This window comes from Stegostoma tigrinum, chromosome 9 (genome assembly GCF_030684315.1).
Source record: "Stegostoma tigrinum isolate sSteTig4 chromosome 9, sSteTig4.hap1, whole genome shotgun sequence".
Classification (NCBI taxonomy): Eukaryota; Metazoa; Chordata; class Chondrichthyes; order Orectolobiformes; family Stegostomatidae; genus Stegostoma; species Stegostoma tigrinum.
The window spans coordinates 36442958-36463686 of NC_081362.1; the positions used below are offsets into that span (position 1 = coordinate 36442958).

At 40.4% G+C, this 20729-nt stretch overlaps 1 protein-coding gene across 5 annotated transcripts in view; it reads right to left on the reverse strand.

The window, feature by feature from the left end:
• arid1b (AT-rich interactive domain 1B) overlaps positions 1-20729 on the reverse strand; it is a 549279-nt gene that overhangs the window by 476256 nt on the left and 52294 nt on the right. For all 5 annotated transcript variants that reach the window (XM_059648487.1, XM_059648486.1, XM_059648484.1 and 2 more), the window contains exon 2: positions 16598-16798. In XM_059648487.1, coding sequence (XP_059504470.1) covers positions 16598-16798 — 201 coding nt within the window. The remainder of the gene's footprint in view (positions 1-16597; positions 16799-20729) is intronic.

The window sequence follows — 20729 nt, forward strand, 5'->3', positions numbered from 1 at the left end:
TCCTCTGGCCCGAGCATAGGCCATCTAAGTACAATTACTGTAGAGGAGTGCACAAAGGCTTCTGCAGACTCTCAATTTTGTGATGTCAGAGTGCTGTTCTTCTATACTCTCTTACTCAGCTTGGACATAATTGCTGCAGTTCTCATAATGAGCTTACTGAACTCAGCCACAAACTGACAGATTCCTGGTGACTGTGCAGTCTCAATGTGGGAAATTATCAACATCCAGCGTCACACTGTCAATGCTGATTGATGGTAGTATATCATGGTTCTGCTCAATGATATCAGTCTTTCTTATGCTGTTAATCAAACTACACAAATGTAAAATGAATTGCAGCCAAAGAGAGTTGGTACTAGAACACAATCTCGTTAGTCAGTGCTGCAGGTCCCCTCCAATATTGAGCCATCACAATGGACTTTGCCCCCTTCAGTTCAATTTGAAATTAGAACAGGAACGAGGGTGTGGGCAGATTTACTTTGGCATTTGGAAAAGCTATTCACATGGTTAAATGCCCTGATGAGGGCAACAAAACATACAGCAGTCTACTTTCTGCATGATGTTTCTCTTGCAGCTGCCAAATTGAGATGACCACTGGATGTGAGTTTGCTCGCTGAGCTGGAACATAACACCAGCGCCTCTTCAGAGGCTCACTGATGATGTTACCTAGAATGGTGACGAAACATCTGAAAACGAACCTTCCAGCTCAGCGAGCAAACTCACATCCAGAACCTCAACCTGAGCTACAAATCTTCTCAAAACTCACTGAGATGACCATGCTGATAGAAGAACTCCCAGCTCTGAAGCATTGAGAGTCAGGATTTAAATGTTCAGCTGCAGCCAGATACACAGTTATATGATTCATATGCAAAGTGTCAAGGAATGCCTATAAGTACAGGAAAAGATTAGTCCTGGAGTGGGTCAAAGCCCCAGCATTCAGGAGGAAAGGGAAGCTTGTCCAATTCTAGATAACTGATGAATACTAAACGTTTGTTTGAGGGGTGTTGGGGGAAAAAGTGCAATTCCTCCTGATCCACAAGGATTGCATTATAAAGCTCTTATCTATTTCAGCTATCTGCTACTATCTCCAATATCTTGTCATCATGCCTAGAGTCCTCTAAAATCGAAGGTTAAAAGTCAAATTAGGCCCCCATCTCTAGAGGCCCAATTCAAGTCGTATAATGAAGGGCCAGTGCGTCCCCAAGATAGAAAGTGCATGTCAACCAACTGCAGCTCTAAAAATGACACCAGATGCCTACCTGGTGGATTCATGCAACACAATCGTAGACTATAACCGCATGTTGCCTCTGGTCCCGCTGCCACTTATTTAAATCTGTACCCTCTGGTTACAGAGTCTACTACCACAAGAAATAGCTTTTTCTTGTTTATTCTATTAAAACCCCTTCTTGACTTTCAACCTCTCTATTTAAAAAAAAGAAAACCCTAACTTTCTCAGTTGCAAGGAATATGAAAGTTTCTATAGCTTTTCCATAGATTTTTATACCTGATGACAATCTAGTAAATCTCATCTGTAAAATCCTTTCAAGACTGATATCCTTCCTAAACTGAAGCAGCCACAGAATTGGCCAGCTACGTTTAGAGTCACTGGAACTACAGAGGGGTGTCTTCATAGTCCATGCAGTGCCAGTAACTTCACTGCTAGCATGCATGACTTGCATAATGGCTTCATACTTTTAAGCTTGTTTTACACAGACTTGGCTCCATGGAAATGAATTACAAAACCACTTACCCAGAGGAATACTTGGAAAGAGCCCTCAAAGTCGCACCCACTGCCTCACTCCTGAGCAAGTCAGACAGTGGGGGGGGGGGGGGGGGGGAAATGAGGTGGGTAGACAGCTGGGTAGCAGCTTTGTAAATGTTGCCCCCCACGGTTACCGACTCTTCTTTCCACACTTTATTCCACAAAACCATGTCCAGCACTGCCTTCTACTTCTTGGGCGTGCGCTGCTCAAGGAGCTTCTTTAGAATTTCATCTTCTCTGTATTTAATATTAGTAATTTGCAAAATCTTAGGTCAAAAACACTTGACTTTTAACCTGGTATTAATCTTTAAACTGACGCCAACTCTGAGGAGCACAGAATTAACAGCAAAATACAATTGCAACTTAAGTGAGAAAATTCTACCGCACATGTACCACCTAAAATTATAAAAAAATTACAATGAAGTCCATGACCTGCAAAATACACCTACTGATTTGCACATGAAGGGAATGTCTGTATTAAGCCATACATAGACATACATAGTCTTAGGTCCCATAAGTTTCCCATAATGCAAATCTTAGCCAGGATTGCAGGTTGCTACAACTGAAGTTGAGATTCTAAGAGATAAAATTTTGATCCAGTTCCTGATCACTCTATACACTGCTGCTAGAAAATGCACATGAACAATAGAGAGAAATTGACAGCAACTAGCCTTTGCTGATCTTCAAGACCACAACAGCATCAACTGTTCAAATGACTAGTATTTGAGTGTGGGATGACTGGGACAGGAGAAAAATAAAGCCCATGATCTCTATGGGCAAACCACTAAGTAAGCTAAAACGTTTAACAGTATAGAGTAAATGGGGCGGAGGGGAGAGAAAAAAAAAGCGTATGATCCCAGAAAGCATACAAAGTCATCAAAACACTCCAATGCTATTTAACATCACGCATTTAGATATGTTGATTAATGACTGGAAGATGGTTTAATTCAGTTTCATGTCTGTTCTTATGCCAGCAATTATTGCTAGTACAATTGTCAGCTGCCAGCCTGCTTTCTGTTGTTGTTACTGCAAAGACATTAATGACAGAATTAGGACTGACAATTCTCTCAGTAAATTCAATGCTATTTGCAACTCATTCACAGATAAATATGTGGCCAGTGCAAACATAAATAAACATTAAGCCATTGTAGAAAGTCAAAATGTTACATTTGCTGTCAACTTAAGGTTCATAGTTAGCATGTTATAAAACAAAACTGAACAGGCTTTCAATTCTAGAGTTCTCAACTAGTGCAAAATGATCTACTCTGGAAGCATATTACAGCATTTTCTCCCTTCATTGACTGAAAATCAGCAAATTGGTTCAGGTTCTGAATCAGTATCCTCTCAGCAGTACTGACAGTGGCTGATACCCAACCACAGAAAACCAATATCCTGTCTACAAGCTGGGCTTCATAATTACACTGCTGACTCGCACTCTCAATCATGGCTATTTATTACGATCTTCAGTCAAAAGTCCAGCAAAGTCATGTTGTTGCCAGGAAATCTCAAGCTCCCCGCACCCTCCTTGGAAAGAAATAAAAGGTTTGCTTCCTGATGTATGAGGAAGTCAATATCCAATACAAGACTATTGGGCTATTTCTAGACAACGTGGACAAAAGATCCTGTGGGACAGAATTTACTTTGCAATTGATTAAGTAGTAGAATGAAGTTTACCTGAATTTTAGTATTAATGCTTATTGCTGTAAACGTGAATCACTGATGTTTGTTGCAACATGTTTAGAATTTTTAAAGAATGAACCAAAACGTAATCTGAATTCCCTTCATAAAGAGAATTCTAACTAGGATTTTACATTAAAGTACTGAATTTTTAAAAATGATAACGAGGTCTTATTCTCTGGCCATTTCATACAAGTTATTTTAGAAAGGAATCAGATAGTTACTAGTATAAACGAGGGTGTGTGGAGAAAGGAGAAGAATGGGATCAGAATGGGCGGCACATGGAGAAAAATTCTAGTCTCGACTGGATGGGCCAATGAACAGCGTCTGTCAAAAAGAATTAAACAAGAGGTGTGGAGTCAGGAGTCAGCAAAAGTAACAATGCTCATCGCTCTCCAGAACAGAATCTCAGTCAGCACGTTGACTAATAAATCTAATATCCACTGTTTCCGCAACAGCCAGTATTTCAGCAGCTAAGTTAAAGTACTTTCTTAGCCTCTGAAGTTAAAAAGGACATTTACATGACATTTCTTACGGATGAGAATGGAATCAGCTGAACATGAATACCCAACAGGATGATTACCATGTGTGGCATTATTAATGACAACTAATTTCATGTACTTTGGGTCACCTAAGATTGGAAACTTAAGTGCACATTTCAACATGCTCAACTTCAATTTACCAAAACCAGGATCTGATCGGGACAAACAGCTCAACTGACCAATCAGGCTTTATAATTGCTGTGTTTTGTTTTAAGTGTAACCATCTTCCTACGATGATGTTACTATACGAACTTCGTTATTTGTAACAATCAAAATAGAATTTCTGATTTGAAGTTATTTCAGATCTACTCTGTTTAATATTTACAGTAATATGTTAAAGTCCTCAGAGTCAGAATCAAATTTTATTCTCAATTCATTAATAACCCATAAGAAAACAACAACATGCACCATAAAAAGCATGTATGGTATGAATAAAACATTTTGGGATCTGCTTTTAGTTGATACAAGCTTTTTGCGCAAAAAGGGAGGTAACAGCCTAGTGGTATTATCGCTGGACTGTTAATCCAGTGACCCAGATAATGTTCTGGGGTCCAGGGTTCGAATCCTGCCACAGCAGATGGTGCAGTTTGAATTCTATAGGCACCTGGAATTAACAATCTAATGATGACTGTCGGAAAAACCCATCTAGTTCACTATTGCCCTTTAGGGAAAGAAACTGCCATCCTTACCTGGTTTGACCTACATATAACTCCAGACCCACAGCAACGTGGTTGACTCTGAACTGCTGTCTGGACAATTAGTGATGGACAATAAAATGCTGCCCTAGTCAGCAATGCCCTCATCCTGTGAATGAATAACAGGGAAAAAAAATTCTCACCGAAAAATAACACTCCTTTAGAAGGAGCAAATCACTGCAGATGCTCAAATCTATGCAGAAAAGAAAAAAATGCTGGAAATCATAGAGGGTCAGGCAGCATCCATGGAGAGCAAGCTAACATTTCAAGTCTAGATGACTCAGAGCTCTGACGAAGAGAATCATCTAGATTTGAAATGTTAGCTTGCTCTCTCTCCATGGATCCTGCCTGACTTCCCACGACTTCCAGCAATTTTTGTCCACTCCTTTGGAAATTTCATTCAAGTTATAAACGTGGCTAGTTGCAGTCTCTTCAAATGGTGTCAGAAACAATTCTGCTTGAAAAGTAACACACTACAAAAAGTGCAACTTTTATATTACTTTATTTACACTTCTGTGAACACATGGTTAAAAAGAGGTAAAAATCTTTGTTATACTAGAATCTTAATCTGGAATACTAGGATACAAAATGTTGCTAAAAGATGACTAACATCATATCTTCTGGATCACCCAAGGCCGAAAACTTGAACACCTATTTAAAATTCCTTCAAGGTTTTGTTTGCTCTCTTCACCTTCTCAACCTTAGAATGTTTTAACACAGTACTCAGTTCCAGCCAGTCATAACTGCCATCAGGTCTAGACTGAGTGCACAACTAGTTTGAACGATCCCAGGAATGAAGGGGCCATATAAGCAGCAGTTGTGGATTCTGGATCTGTACCAGGGGAGATTGCATTGAAATGTACAGCATACGGAGAGGCCTGGATAGAGTGGATGTGGAGATAACGCTTCTACTCCTGGGAGAGACTTAAGGGCACAGCCTCAGAGTGAAGGGACGCACCTTTGGAACTGAGAAGAGGTAAAATTTCTTCAGCCAGAGAATCTGCTGAATTCTGTCACAGAAGGCTGTGGAGGTCAAGTCATTTAGTTCATTAAAAACAGAAGTAGATAATTCTCTTGCTAATCAAGAAACAAAGGGTTAGAAGGAGAAGGCAGGAGAATGGTTTGAGACACATATCAGCCATTATCAAAATTGTGGAGCAGATTCAACGGGCCAAATGGTCCGATTCCGACCCTATATCTTATGGTCCTTATAAAATGAAAAGACACTGCAGTGTGATTTGGGTAGGGTGATCGAATAAACAAATACACAGTTGATGTAGCATAAATGCTGACAAATATCAGGTTATCCATTTCGGTAGTAAAAATGGGAAGGCAGATTGTTATCTGAATGGCCGAAACTTAAGAAAAGCAAGTGTTCAATACGATCTGGGTATCTTTTGCGCCTGTCATTGAAAGTGCACATATACAGCAGGCAGCGAAGAAGAAAAACGTATGTTGGCCTTCATGATAGAAGATTTGAGTACAGGAAAAAGAAGGTCTTGCTACAGGGCATTGGTGAGGCCGCAGCTGGAATAATGCATGTGGTTTCATTCGTTTTATCTGTAAAAGGATGTTCTTGCTATAGAAGTAGTGCAGCAAAGGTTTACCAAATTAATTCTTGAGATGATAGGACTGAGATTGAGTAAGTTAAGACTGTATTCCACTGACAAGATGGCAACGGAGTAGGATGCTCTAGCTGTAGCTTGTCCGCTCCATTCATTCCTTTTTATTTACTTTTCACTGTACTCTTCTTTTGTAACTCGAATACACATGACTCACTGGAGTTTAGAGGAATGGAGCAAGGTGTCTTAGAGGCTTATAAAATTTTAACAGAACTGCCAAAAGGTGGAAAATGGGAATAGATTAATTTAGGAAATCTAGTCGATATAGACAAATTGGACCTGAAGGTCTGAGATAATGGGAACTGCAGATGCTGGAGATTCCAAGATAATAAAATGTGAGGCTGGATGAACACAGCAGGCCAAGCAGCATCTCAGGAGCACAAAAGCTGACGTTTCGGGCCTAGACCCTTCATCAGAGAGGGGGATGGGGGGAGGGAACTGGAATAAATAGGGAGAGAGGGGGAGGCGGACCGAAGATGGAGAGTAAAGAAGATAGGTGGAGAGAGTGTAGGTGGGGAGGTAGGGAGGGGATAGGTCAGTCCAGGGAAGACGGACAGGTCAAGGAGGTGGGATGAGGTTAGTAGGTAGCTGGGGGTGCGGCTTGGGGTGGGAGGAAGGGATGGGTGAGAGGAAGAACCGGTTAGGGAGGCAGAGACAGGTTGGACTGGTTTTGGGATGCAGTGGGTGGGGGGGAAGAGCTGGGCTGGTTGTGTGGTGCAGTGGGGGGAGGGGATGAACTGGGCTGGTTTAGGGATGCAGTAGGGGAAGGGGAGATTTTGAAACTGGTGAAGTCCACATTGATACCATATGGCTGCAGGGTTCCCAGGCGGAATATGAGTTGCTGTTCCTGCAACCTTCGGGTGGCATCATTGTGGCAGTGCAGGAGGCCCATGATGGACATGTCATCAAGAGAATGGGAGGGGGAGTGGAAATGGTTTGCGACTGGGAGGTGCAGTTGTTTGTTGCGAACTGAGCCGAGGTGTTCTGCAAAGCAGTCCCCAAGCCTCCGCTTGGTTTCCCCAATGTAGAGGAAGCCGCACCGGGTACAGTGGATGCAGTATACCACATGGGCAGATGTGCAGGTGAACCTCTGCTTAATGTGGAATGTCTGTTTTCCATGCTGAACATCTCTATGACTAGACAGGATAGATGCAGGAAGGAGTCCAAAACCAGGGGTTACAATTTAATGATATGGGGTAAACCTTTTAAGATTGAGAAGAGGAGAAATTTCTTCACCCAGAGAGTAGTAAGCCTGTGGAATTTACTATCCACGCTACGTGATTTCAAGGATGTGGCATAAGTCGCTCCCATGGCTAAAGAAACATGGATTAGGATATTGAGCTTAAATCATGCTGAATGGTGGAGCAAACTCAAGGATATCAATGGCTTACCTCTGCTCCTATCTTCTACATTTCTCTTAAATGTATATGACTTGCAGACTGGACAGGTCTAGTTTCCATGTCTATAAAGGACATGATAATAAAATTTTTCTGCCCCTTATATTTCTTCAAGTTCACTGCTACAACTCAAAATCTCTTCGGAGATTCATTATGGGCTGTGATGGTGATTTTTTTTTTAAACATAGCTCTCATTTATCACTGATCTGTTCTGCAGGTTTAGTGTTCTCATCATTGTTTGTTACTGCATCCTTAGTAGGATTTTTAACTTGCAAGATTGATGAGCGAACTGCCAATCTAGTTTTAAGTCAAGTCTTTGGCCCTTTAAACTTCTACTCCTGATGCCAAGAGCATTCTTTTGATATTCTGATTAGAGAAGTTAGGTCTTACTAAGGAAACACAACAATGACTTGTGTAAACTGTAAATCTACAGACATTCCAAAAACAAGTGCCTTGTCATGTTCCATGTCCAGTTTCATTTAAGCCACTTTCATAGTTGACCAGCTCAATAAGTGTGTTTCACTTCACACGTGTGCATAAAATGGCTCACCATAGCCACATTATGAGGAATCACCCTCTTTTCTCATGTTGTCATCCCCAAACCTGAAGCTGGTGGAGTTCTCAAATTCCTTAGTCTTACTTTGGTCCCTACCGGTTTAAGGAAACCATATAGGTAACATTTTAACCAATCCATCCACACCACACACACTATGTACATCCAGGCAAAGATGAAATGAGTCCTCAACTAAAACTAGAATTACAAGGCTGAAATTTCGTGCAACTATTTACAATCCCTGCTTGATCAGTATCATCATCTCCTTTCAACACTTGTGTCATGCATCATTTTACAAACCAATTCCTAAATGGAATAACAATGCATTTCACAGTGGTATTTCAAATGGCATCTACAACACCTGTTGACCATACCTCAGTCATTCCTAGAGTTCATTCTTGGATTATAATTCCCCAGTTACTTCATCCATTATAATCAGAGATGTCTCTCAACTCACACCTGATGATTTTCTTATTCTATTGACACTTGTATCTGAACTGGCTCGAAATGCCACTACCGGTAGTTACTTGCTTCTGTGTGCTACTGCTGATCGTCTCATGTAAGCAATGAAGATAGCCAGGAATAGCTAAATTCCTCAACACTATTTTAAGGCTTCTAACATCTATTTCAAAGAATGTTTCTTCCTGAAAAAATCTAACTTCAGTTAATGTGAGGAGTCTATCCATGCGTGACACCTTAGCACAAAGGGAAGCACTAAGTTAGGTATCAAGTAGAATTTCTGCAATCGTGAATACTCGAATCAATTCCATTATGCATTCTTCTAAGACGTTGATACAGAATCCTTAGAGCTCACCAGGTTTTCTTTAAACCTCATGTTTTGATCAAAGCTGTCTCCTGCCGGTGAAACATTCAAACATGTGAAGAAAAAGGAACAATCTGTATTCCTTATAGGAGCAAAAGAACTAATCGCGCAGCACAAAAGTAAATTAGGATTTCATCTACTGGCTAATTTAATAGGGACTATGTCGACCAACGAACTGGAGTGAATTTTTCACATGACTGTTTAACCATCCAAGCCAGGGGAGATGTGAACTTGCAGTCTAGTTATCAACAACATTTTATGCAACATTTCATCAACAGCTGCAAGAGTCCACTACTGAAATGACCTTTTACTGTATCCATGACCATAATATTTACAGACCACATAAGCCTCTGATGTTATCTTTAATAAAAAAAAAGAAGTTGCTAATCAGAAATTATGTTGGTGCCCAAGTCCAGTCCTTATTGATTTCTCCACTAATTTGCTTTCAGTTGTCTCTTTTGTCCTTACTAAGTATTACTGTAGAATAAAATATCTGTATGTCCCATCCTTTAAATCAATGGAAACAACCCCATTAAATTCATGTCAATGGAAAACTTACAACAGAATTTCATGGCATTTTCCAATATTTTTTAATAAATTTTACAAGTTCTGCCTTTCTCTTTTAATAGCCTCATATACTCAAACACTTCAACAAGGCATTCAACAAGATTCCACATGGTTGACTGGTCAGTAAGGTTAGGTCACATGGATTTCATTTGGAGCTACCAAGTTAGATAAAAAATTGGCTTGAAGGCGGGCAACAGAAGGTGATGGAGGAGTTATTTTTCAGACCAGAGGCCTGTGACCAGCGGTGTGCCACAGGAATCAGTGTGGGTCCACTGCTTTTTGTCATTTATATAAATGAACTGGATATGAATTTCAGGGGCGTGGTCAATACTTTTGCAGATGACACCAAAATTTATGGTGTAGTTGACAGTGCAGAAGATTACCTCACAGTACAGCAGCACCTTGATCAGCTGGGTCAATGGATCAAGGAGTGACAGATGGAGTTTAATTTAGATAAATGCAAGATGCTGCACTTTGGAAAGGCAAATCAGGGCGGGATGGTACAGCCCCAGGAAGTGCTGCCGAACAAAGAGACCTAGAGGTGCAGGTTCACAGTTCCTTGAAAATGGAGTTACAGGTCAACAGGGTGGTGAAAGCGGCATTTGGTAAGTTTGCCTTTAATCGGTCAGTGCATTGAGCACAACAGTTGGAATGTCATGTTGCAGCTGTACAGTACATTGGTGAGGCCACTTTTAGAATAATGTGTTGATTTTTGGTCTCCCTGTTATAGGAAAGATATTCTGAAACTTGAAAGTATCCAGCTTTCAAAATATTTGACTTCAGATTTTACTTCTAGCAGGAAGCAATAATGCAAAAAGTATACTTTGTTTCCTCTTTGATAGGTGTGTAATCACTGTCCTCAAGTCCACTTCATTCCTCCACTGATCATTTGATACAAACTGAAAACATTGGAAATAACCACATCCCAACAAAGAATGCTTGTTTTCTACCAATTTTCACAAAGGCAACCAATTTTGTAGTTTTTTTAAAAACATTCTAACCTTCATTACAGTCGCATTCTCTGCTACCATGTTCTACTGCAGAAAAGCCAAAGAAAGATAGTACGAAAGCCAATCCTCACTCAGTCTTGTACGTATTTACAGAGTAAAACGTTACACAGGCACAACTTATCCCAACCACACCAATTTCATAAAGAAACACTTTACACATACACTGGTGAAACCCCAATTAGAAACCCTTACATGCGTATAATTCAAAAGGAACTGATCTACAATTAACATATAGCAATGTTTCAATCAGCGAGCGAATTTTCCCCTTTTCCCTCATTGTATTTCTTTGAACAAATGACTACAACACAGCAAGTCATTCAACCCTTTGCACCTCCTCTGACTTTAATAAGATCATGGCTCATCTAGTTGTGGCTTCAACTCCACCTTGCCGTCTGCTTCCCAAAAACCCTCTACTCCCGTGTGTCAAGCATCTAACACAACATTGAAAAATTTCAATGATCAAGCCTACGTTGACTTCAGGGGAGCAGAATTCCACAGACTAAAGTGACCAAAAAAAATTTTCCTCATCTCACTTTAAAAATACGAGGTCTTGTTTTTGAGACACGATATCTCTTAGTCATAACCTCTCCTACAAGGGGAAGTACGCTCTCAGCAAACTATCACGTTAAGTATCCTCAGAATTTGATGAGATCACCTCTCATTCTTGTAAACGCCAATGGATAAAAGCCTAACCCATTAAAGCCTTCTTGCTAAAATAAGCCTTTCATCCCAAGTGAACACTGTCTGAATTGCTTCTAATGCAACTATGCTTTTTATTAAAGAAAGAGAAAAAGGTTGAAGTCCTAAAGGCCAATTAAGTTAAGTTTTGACGGTATTAGGCATGAACTTTCCAAAGTCAACTGGGAGAGGTAAAAGAACAAGTGGACAGTGGAAGGCTTTAAAATGCAATAACGTGAAGCTTTGGCAAATAATATTAAGGAGAATCCAAAGAGATTCTACAAATAGATGAGGGCAAAACAATAACTAGGTAGAGAACAGGTCCCCTTAAAGATCAACAAGGCCTTCTATGTGTGGAATTACAGGTAATGGGTGAAATATTAAATGAATATTGAGCATTATCTATTTACTGTGGAGAAGAATATGGGAGCTAAAGAATTTAAGGAAATAAATAGTGATAACTTGAAAAATGTCCATGTTACAAGAGGTGATGCCGGACATGTTAAAATCCATATATATGGATAAATTCCTGGAACGTGAACAGGTGTATCCTAGAACTTTGTGGGAATCTAGGGAAAGACTGCTGGGCCCCTTGCATTTGTAGCATCAACTGCCACAAGGCTGAAGGTTGGTTAATGTGCTGCCATTAACAAAGAAAGGTGGTAAGGAAAAGTCAGGCAACTATAGACAGGTCAGCCTGACATCAGTGGTGCATATGATATCGGAAGGAATTCTGAGGGACAAGATTTGCATGATTTCGAAAGATAAAGGCTGATCAGGCAGACGCAACATGGTTTCGCGCATGGGAAATCATGTCTCATTATATTGAGTTTTTTGAAGACTTGATTAAGCAGATTAAGGCAGAGCAATAGACATTGTCTATATAGACTTCAACAAGGTTCCACATCATAAACTGGTTAGCAAGATTAGATCACATGGAATCCAGGGAAGAGAGTCAATTTGATACAACAATTAGGTTGAAGAAAGAAGAGAGGTTAGTGCTGGCAGATTAGTCTGAAAAACAGAGGCCTGTGACCAGTGGTGTGCCGCAAGGATTGATACTGGGTCCAGTGCTTTTTGTCATTTATATAAATGATCTGGATGTGAATATAGGAGGTACGGTTACTAAATTTCCAGATGACACCAAAATTGACGATGTAGTGCACAGTCAAGTACAATGGGAACTTGATCAGATGGGCCAACGGACCAAGGAATGGCAGATGGAGTTTAATTTAGATAAATATGAGGTGTTGTGTTTTGTTAAGGCAATTCAGATCAGGACCTGTACAGTTAATAGTACAGCCCTGGGGAGAGCTGTCAAACAAAGACACCGGGGGGTGAAAGCACATCATTCCTTCGAAGTATAAATTGCAGGTAGACACTGTGGTGATGGTGGCATTTGGCACGCTTACCTTTGTTGGTCAATGCATTCAGTACAGGAGCTGGGATATCATATTGCGACTATACAGGACATTGGTGCAGCCACTTTTAGAATACTGCATTCAATCCTGGTCTCCATACTAAAAGATGTTAAACTTGAAAAGGGTTCAGAAATGATTTACAAAGGATGTCACATGGGTTTGAAGATTTTAACTTATACATAAGGTGATGCTTGAATGAACAAGCTGCCGGAAGTGGTTGAGGTGAGTACAGTTACAACATTCAGGGCGACACAGTGGCTCGATGGTTGCCACAGAGTAGCAGGGACCAGAGTTTGATTCCAGCCTTGGACGACTGTCTGTATGGAGTTTGCACATTCTCCCCACATCTGCGTGGGTTTCCTCTGGGTGCTCCAGTTTCCTCCCACAGTCCAAAGATGTGTAGGTTAGGTGGACTGGCCAAGCTGAATTGTGCATAGTGTTTAGGTACGTGTAGATTAGGTGGATTATAGGGGGATGGATCTGGGTGGGGTGCTGAGGGTCGAGTTGACTTGTTCGGCTGAAGGGTCCGTTTCCACACTGTAGGGATTCTATGAAACATTTAAAAGGGCACCTGGATGGGTACCAGAATAGGAATGGTTAAGGGGGATATAGTCCAAATGGTGGCAAATGGGATTAGATCAGTTTACGATATCCAATTGGTATGAACGAGTTGGACCGAAGAGTCTATTTCCATGCTGTATAATACTATGACACTATAACAGGGTAAACAAGACAGAATCTCACTAATGCCCTGTGCAACTGCCGCAAAATCTCCTTACTTTTATATTCTATTCCCATGTGTGGTCACTTCTTGTACCTGTAAAACAAACCTCTAATTCCTCTACTAGGACACACTGATCCCCTCTGAAATATTGAATTATGAAATCTCTCTCCACTTAAATTGTAAACTGAACTATCCTTCCTGCCAAAGTGGGCTAGTTCGAATTTCCCTACATCTTACTTTACCTGCTAGTTTGCTAAATTTATTTTCTTAATTCATAACAAACACTACTGGTGCAACTATATGAACTGATGGAAGTCAAAATATGATTACTGTAATTTACACTGATGAAAATGGATTTCCAGCTTCACGCTAAAATATACAAATGCATACACAGTACGTAATCTTTAATCTAGCAAGAACACAGTAAATTGCAAATATTTCATCCTCAATCCCCATCAGCAAGATTTACAAGATGATATCTTTGGTTTATTTCCGTACATTTGTTCACAGTTAACAACTAAGCTTGAATGTTTTGGTGTTCACAGTGGTAGTAATAATAATAATAATAATAATAATAATAATAATAATAATAATAATAATAATATTTATCTGACAAAATCACTGATCAGATTTTCTGAGATCAGCCATTTTGGGGACATGGAATGAATATTTATGGGAATGGAGGATGAAAAGGTCAAAAAATGTTCTATTTAAACTCCCCTTCAGAATATAAGTCACATTCTACAAGCACAATCACATTTTAAAAAACGGTAAATCATATATTTTTATAGAGGATATCATAGCTGGCAAGCTATAATCAGTTACAGGGTTTCGCCCTTAGAAGTTCTTTTCCTTGTGGTATTAGACAATTCATTTAATAACTCACAATTTGTTCTTCAATCCAAATGTACAAAAGAAATGATCACTGCTGATCAACCTGATACTACTAACCGAAATCTTAAGTTAGAATCACAGAACCCCTACAGAGTGTGGAAACAGGCCCTTCAGCCCAACAAGTCACACTGACCCACAGGGCATCCCACCCAGACCCATCCTCCTAATCTACACATCCCTGAACACTACAGGCAATTTAGCATGACCAGTCCACCTAGCTTGCATATCTTTGGAGTGTAGGAGGAAACCAGAGCTCCCAAAGGAAACCCGTGCAGACACAGGGAGAACGTGCAAACTCCACACAGACAGTCACCTGCAGGTGGAACTGAACCTGGGTCTCTGGCACTGAGGCAGTAATGTTAACCACTCGGCCACCGTGCTGCCGCTAAATAAATACTGAATTAAAAAAGTAGCAAGTCACAACATTATCCAAGTCAACAAGTAGTAGTATTTAGCATTCCTAAACATTTTATACATATGAATGATATTCATGTTTCACTACATTTGAAATCGGTAGTCAATTCACAATTTTTCAAATTATGTTAACAACATGCAAGAGAATTCCTTATTCCAGACATAAAGAGACTACAGCATTGTGAAATTAAAGGGAATTAAAAAATGAGAAAAAAAAAATGCAGATTATGAAAAATATTTCTTAAAAATAGCAACCATTTACTTATTTTTTAAAAAGGAAATATACCTATTTCCTTTAGGATATGGTAATATGGGTACTTCTTGCTGCATTCATTTATCATTATTGCTATCAGTAGCACAGACTGCACTCAGTGATCAACATAACACCCACACAACAGACTTCTACTACTAATTAAAAAGTTTGTTTTCCCCAAATTAGAACTTTTTGTGGGAAACCCATTAAGTAAAGCAGCTTCAACCTTACATTAACATTCCAGTTCCATTATTGCATTTTGAAGTGTATGGTATAAATCAATTACTAATATATCAGTTCATTCAACATTTAAAACATAAACAGCACCATTAAAAGAAAACTCTTTTGTTACATAGTACATTAGACACAGAAAAGCAATGCAAACATGAAGATATGGTACACTATCCTAAGGAAGCTGTTTACATGAGAAATTCTGCCAGCTGGTTGTAAGTACCCATTAATTTTTCAACTACTCACCATCCTGATTATTATGGCTGATACAGTGAAACAAATGTGTTGCTTAGACTCGGAGACCAGGAGGATTCAGGTATAATTCAATGTGATTTCACATGATGTGACATTAGGAGACGCTATTATTGTTCTCAGGTAAAAATTTGATAAGTTATTTAAAAGGGTTCCTAATTTTGATCATTACCTGGTAATTCCCCATCAAAAAGCAGTGATAAATAACCCCATCTTTGAGTTGCGTGCCAGGACTCGCTCGGGGCTAAAGAACAGCCATTGAGAGGGCATTAAGAACTCCATGAATACTCTTAAGCAAGAATCAAAATGTTCCTGTTTTGTTATGAGCATTAATCTAAAGTTATGAACAATTACAAAGTTCATTTAGGGGGCCAGGGTCGTTAGATTTTCAAGCAATTCATTTTGACCTTCACAGTCCAAATGTTTCTTCAAACAGTTTACCCCTCAATTAAAACCATGGCATACATGAAAATATTTTCTGATCATAACTAAGTCAATATTTAGTAAATGGATTGGTTTATTTGTAAGTATTAATCCTTTCGCATGAACATTATAAAACAAGCTTCAGATCTGTACTGACTTCCTTGCTTGCACTTTAAATATTCCTGATTTAGATACTCACAGCTGCTGCATTCTCTAATCCTTTCCTTTACCAACATAATGGTCGATACCTGCTAGGAGAGGCGTCCCTCCGAAGAGAAAAAAGGAATACTTCTGCCCCCTTGTTTATCATAAGCTCACTGCATTGGTGATTTTAGAAAAGACAGAAGCACAGGAATAATTTCAAGGCAGTAGTTTCTCACTGCAGCATTAAATGAGTGTTTTAAATTACTCAAAACTTCACAACATATGTGTTATCTATGCCTCTTGATCCAACTACCACCATACATCAGCTATTTTCTGTTGTATGCAGTGTACGTCATCTCCACAGCTTACAGAAACTACAAATCACCACAACCAAGCAATGTTTTCCATTCCCAGTGTTAAATGGCCTACCTAATAGGAACAATAAATTCAAACTGCTCAAAATCGCTGCAAGAGAAGTACTAGTACCTATGATAATCTGAAAATGGTATTACATTTACCTGTTGTTGTAAGTACTGCATTCCTCCCATGTTAGTTGGATTTCTACCCTGCACGGAGATTGGATAACGCTGTGGTGTAGGAGGTCCATATGACTGCCCTGGGTAAGGTCCACTCTGCTGTTGATGCTGCTGCGAATAAGGATTGTTGTTCATCCCATATAGCTGGGGTCTCTTCATTCCCATTTGTTCAACTGGGTTGCTCTACATTAGGAACATTTAGAAGAATTAACAACTGACATATATTAAATGTTTTAGAATTTACAGCTAATTAAAGCTCTATTATCCCAGCCCTGAAAAGATTACCTGACAGCTTCAAACATTTTCACTACCCTTCAGCTATGGTGTCCCATAATATTCAGAAAATATTTCAATACATCACTGTAGAAACAGGAAAACGTAAATATTTATGGCACAATTTATCACCATCTCCATTCAGCATATTAAATTCTCCCCAATAGATAGTAGTTTTGTATCACATCTTATAAACGAGCTTCATCAATTGCAAGATTGCCTAGAGACAATGACGGGTCTTCCAGTTCCATGCCATGCCAGTGTGAACTTAACCTGGAATGAACAGGGCAATTTTGATGATGATCTGAAAAGAAGATAGGTGTTACATATGCCAATTTCAGTGTTTACAGAAGAAAGATGCTTGTGATCAGAAATTGAATGTTTTCAGGCACCCAATAGCTATAAGTGAAGTGTATCAAAATCTCAAACATCCATCAAAACAAATACACAGTCCTAATGAATAATGGCAACTACGAAGAAAAACAGGCTTGCCTCCCCATATTATTTCTCGCCTGTCAGGTCAGTTCTTAAAAATTCTGCTTGCAGGAGTTCCTCAAGGCAGCATTCCAGGCCCAACCATGTTCAGGTGCTCCAATAACCACCTCTCCATAAAATCGGAAGACAATGTTGATTACTAACAGATAACATTATCTCACACAATAAAGCAGCCCATAATGGCTCAATGCAAGCCCCTGACAACATTCAGGCTTTGTCTATAAGCAGCAACCAATACCTGGGCACGGATCTTCAGGGCACTAACTATCTATCTATCTCCAACAAGACAGCATCTAACCAACACATGAACAGTTACATAAATTCCCAAGGTTACTACTGCAGTCCAGAAGCTGGTATATTGAAGAGAATGGCTCACACCCAGACTACACAAGGTCCATCCATAACTACAAGACGACACAACAGCAACAGCAGCAGCAACAACCTCCACTTGCTAGAAATGGAAGTAGCCCAAGAAGCTCAAACCAAAAGCAATCAACATGATTATGACCTCACCCACTGACTAAACATCCACACTCTTTACCACCCACATATCATGTCTACACTATGTTAAGTACTGGATACACTGCATCCCCTTAAAAACATGCAAATTCTAAACTAGAACAAAGTAGTAGATACATGGAAACATCACCAACCCCACCTCTCCCAAAGGCCCCTCCTTCAAGATAAACACAATTCTGACCTGGACGTGTTTTGTCATTACATCACCAGCAATGCCATACCATGAGAAATAATTCTGTTTTCAAACTTCTTTTTGAAAATAGTATCCCTGGAATAAACAATTATTGCAGCACGATAGTAATTAGTCCACAACTAAACAGTCAGGAACAACTATTTGCTCGCATGAGGATGAACATTAAAAACTAAAAGTACAGAAGTTTCTTAAGTTTACACAACTCCAGATCCCAACTCTACTGATCTCTTTTGCAGATAAACATGATCCAGTGTTTAGAACAGCTACATAACAAGGTTCCTCTATCCCATCTCAACATTTCTCAAGCCTTACATCAGAAAAGGACCCACAATCACGTGCTGTACGTTCCATACAATTTTTTGCAATACTACAGTGTGACACTGCTTGCCATATTAGCTAATGCATTCACTTAGACAAAAACTGTCAATTTAAATACTTGATGTTTCGGGCCTAGACCCTTCATCAGATGAAGATGAAGGGTCTAGGCCCGAAACGTCAGCTTTTGTGCTCCGAGATGCTGCTTGGCCTGCTGTGTTCATCCAGCTCCACACTTTGTTATCTTGGATTCTCCAGCATCTGCAGTTCCCATTATCACTGATACAATTTAAAGACTTCTTTTTTGTCTATAAGCCCAAGCACGGCAGTCGGCCCACATTAGCTTTGTGTTGAGTATATCCAACATTCTCTCATCTTGCTTCAGACTTTTAGGTTCAGTACACAGAAGAGGCTTAGATCATAGATCATAGAATCCTTACAGTGTTGAATCAGGCCCTTCAGCCCAATAAGTCTACACCAACCTTCACAGCATTCCACACAGACCCATCCCACTAATCTAGGCATCCCTGAACACTACAGACAATTTAGCATGGTCAATCCACCTAACCTGCACATCTTTTGGGCTGTGGGAGGAAACCAGAGCACCCAGAGGAAACCCACACAGACACGGGGAGAATTGCAAACTCCACACAGACAGCAGCCTGAGGCAGCAGTGCTAACCACTGAGTCACTATGCCACCCAGTATTAGCATAAATTAAAGTCAATTGCTAAAATCAAAAGAATATACAAACTCAATCCTGTTTCTTTCTACACAACTCCAATGACTTCTGGGAGAAGTCAGCACAGTCACCATGCCTGAACAACGGAGTGAGGAAGAACCCAGTGTCAAGGAATGGTAAGCCCCAAACATTACATTATTATAATGTTTCCATCTTTAGCTCCTCCTCGAGCCAAAAAGCTGAGAGGTTGAGACAGGCTATTAAGAAGATGCTTAAGCAAATACCGGCTTTCAAGTAAGGTGAGCAAAATAAGATTTTTTATCTTTTTTAGTGTAAAGGGTCAGAGATGGCAGTTAGGGCAGTGGTGTGCTCCTTCTGCCAGATGTGGGAGATCAGGCAGCAGTCTACTGTCCCTGACAGCTATGTATACAGGAAGTCTGGGGATGCAGCTCCTCATGGACAGTGTTGTTCAGTTGGAGTGGCAGTTGGATACAAGGAACATATGGGGGCAGACAGTGTGATAGACACTAGTTAGAGAGAGGTGGTCACACCAGAGTTAGGCAGATGAGGGACTACCAGGAGAGGCAGGCAAGTAGAGCAGGAGTCTCTTGTGGCTGTTCCCCTCTCGAACAGATAAACTGTTCTGGATACTGTTGGGAGAATTGCCTCTTAGGGGAGCGTAACAGCAGCAGCCAGAGCTGTGGCACCACAACTGGCTCTGCTGAACAGCACGATCAGGAAAGATGTCAGTGAGTAAGTGTGGAAAGAGACTCGCTAGTTAGGGGTACAGACAGATATTTCTGTGGCCACGTTTGAGGCTCCAGGATGATGATCCCTGGTACCAGGGTCAAGAATGTCTCTAAATGGTTGCACAAAATTCTTAAACAGGACGGTGAGCAGCCAGAGGCCATTGTGTGCATCGGTATCAAAGTAGAAAGAGCGATGGAGGTCCTGCAGAGTGAGTACAGGGAGTTAGGAAAAAGGCTGAAAAGCAGGACCGAGGATAGTAATCTCTGGATTACTAAAGTTGTGCCATGTGCTAGTGAGGCAAGGAGTAGAAAGATAGGACAGATGAATGTGTGGCTATAGAGTTGGTGCAGGGGGCAGGATTTCAGGTTCCTGGATCATTGGGACCTCCTTTGGGGCAGGGGTGACCTGTACAAGAGGGACAGGTTGCACATAAGCTGGACAGGAAACCAGTATCCTTGCAGGGAGGTTCGCCAGTGCTACCCAGGAGAGTTTAAACCAGAGCTGCAGCGGGCTGGGAACAAGAGAAGCAGATCAGCAAGTGGAGGGATTGCGGGGGAAGGCAGATGTTAGGATCAGCAAGTCAAAAAAGGAAAACAGACCGAGACAGGCCAATGAATTTGATGGTACTAATGGGCTGAAGTGTTTTTATTTCAATGCAAGGAGCATTATAGGTCAGGCAGATGAGCTCAGAGCCAGGACCAGTTGAGACTTGGTTGAGAAGGGGACAGGACTGGCCACTCATTTTACTAAATCATTACTAAATCAGGGAGAATGTTACATCTGCACTCAGAGAAGACATACTGGAGGGCCCATCCACAGATGCAACATGAAGAGCTCAAAAATAAGATGGCTGCAATCACTGATAGAATTACACTATAGGCTCCTCAA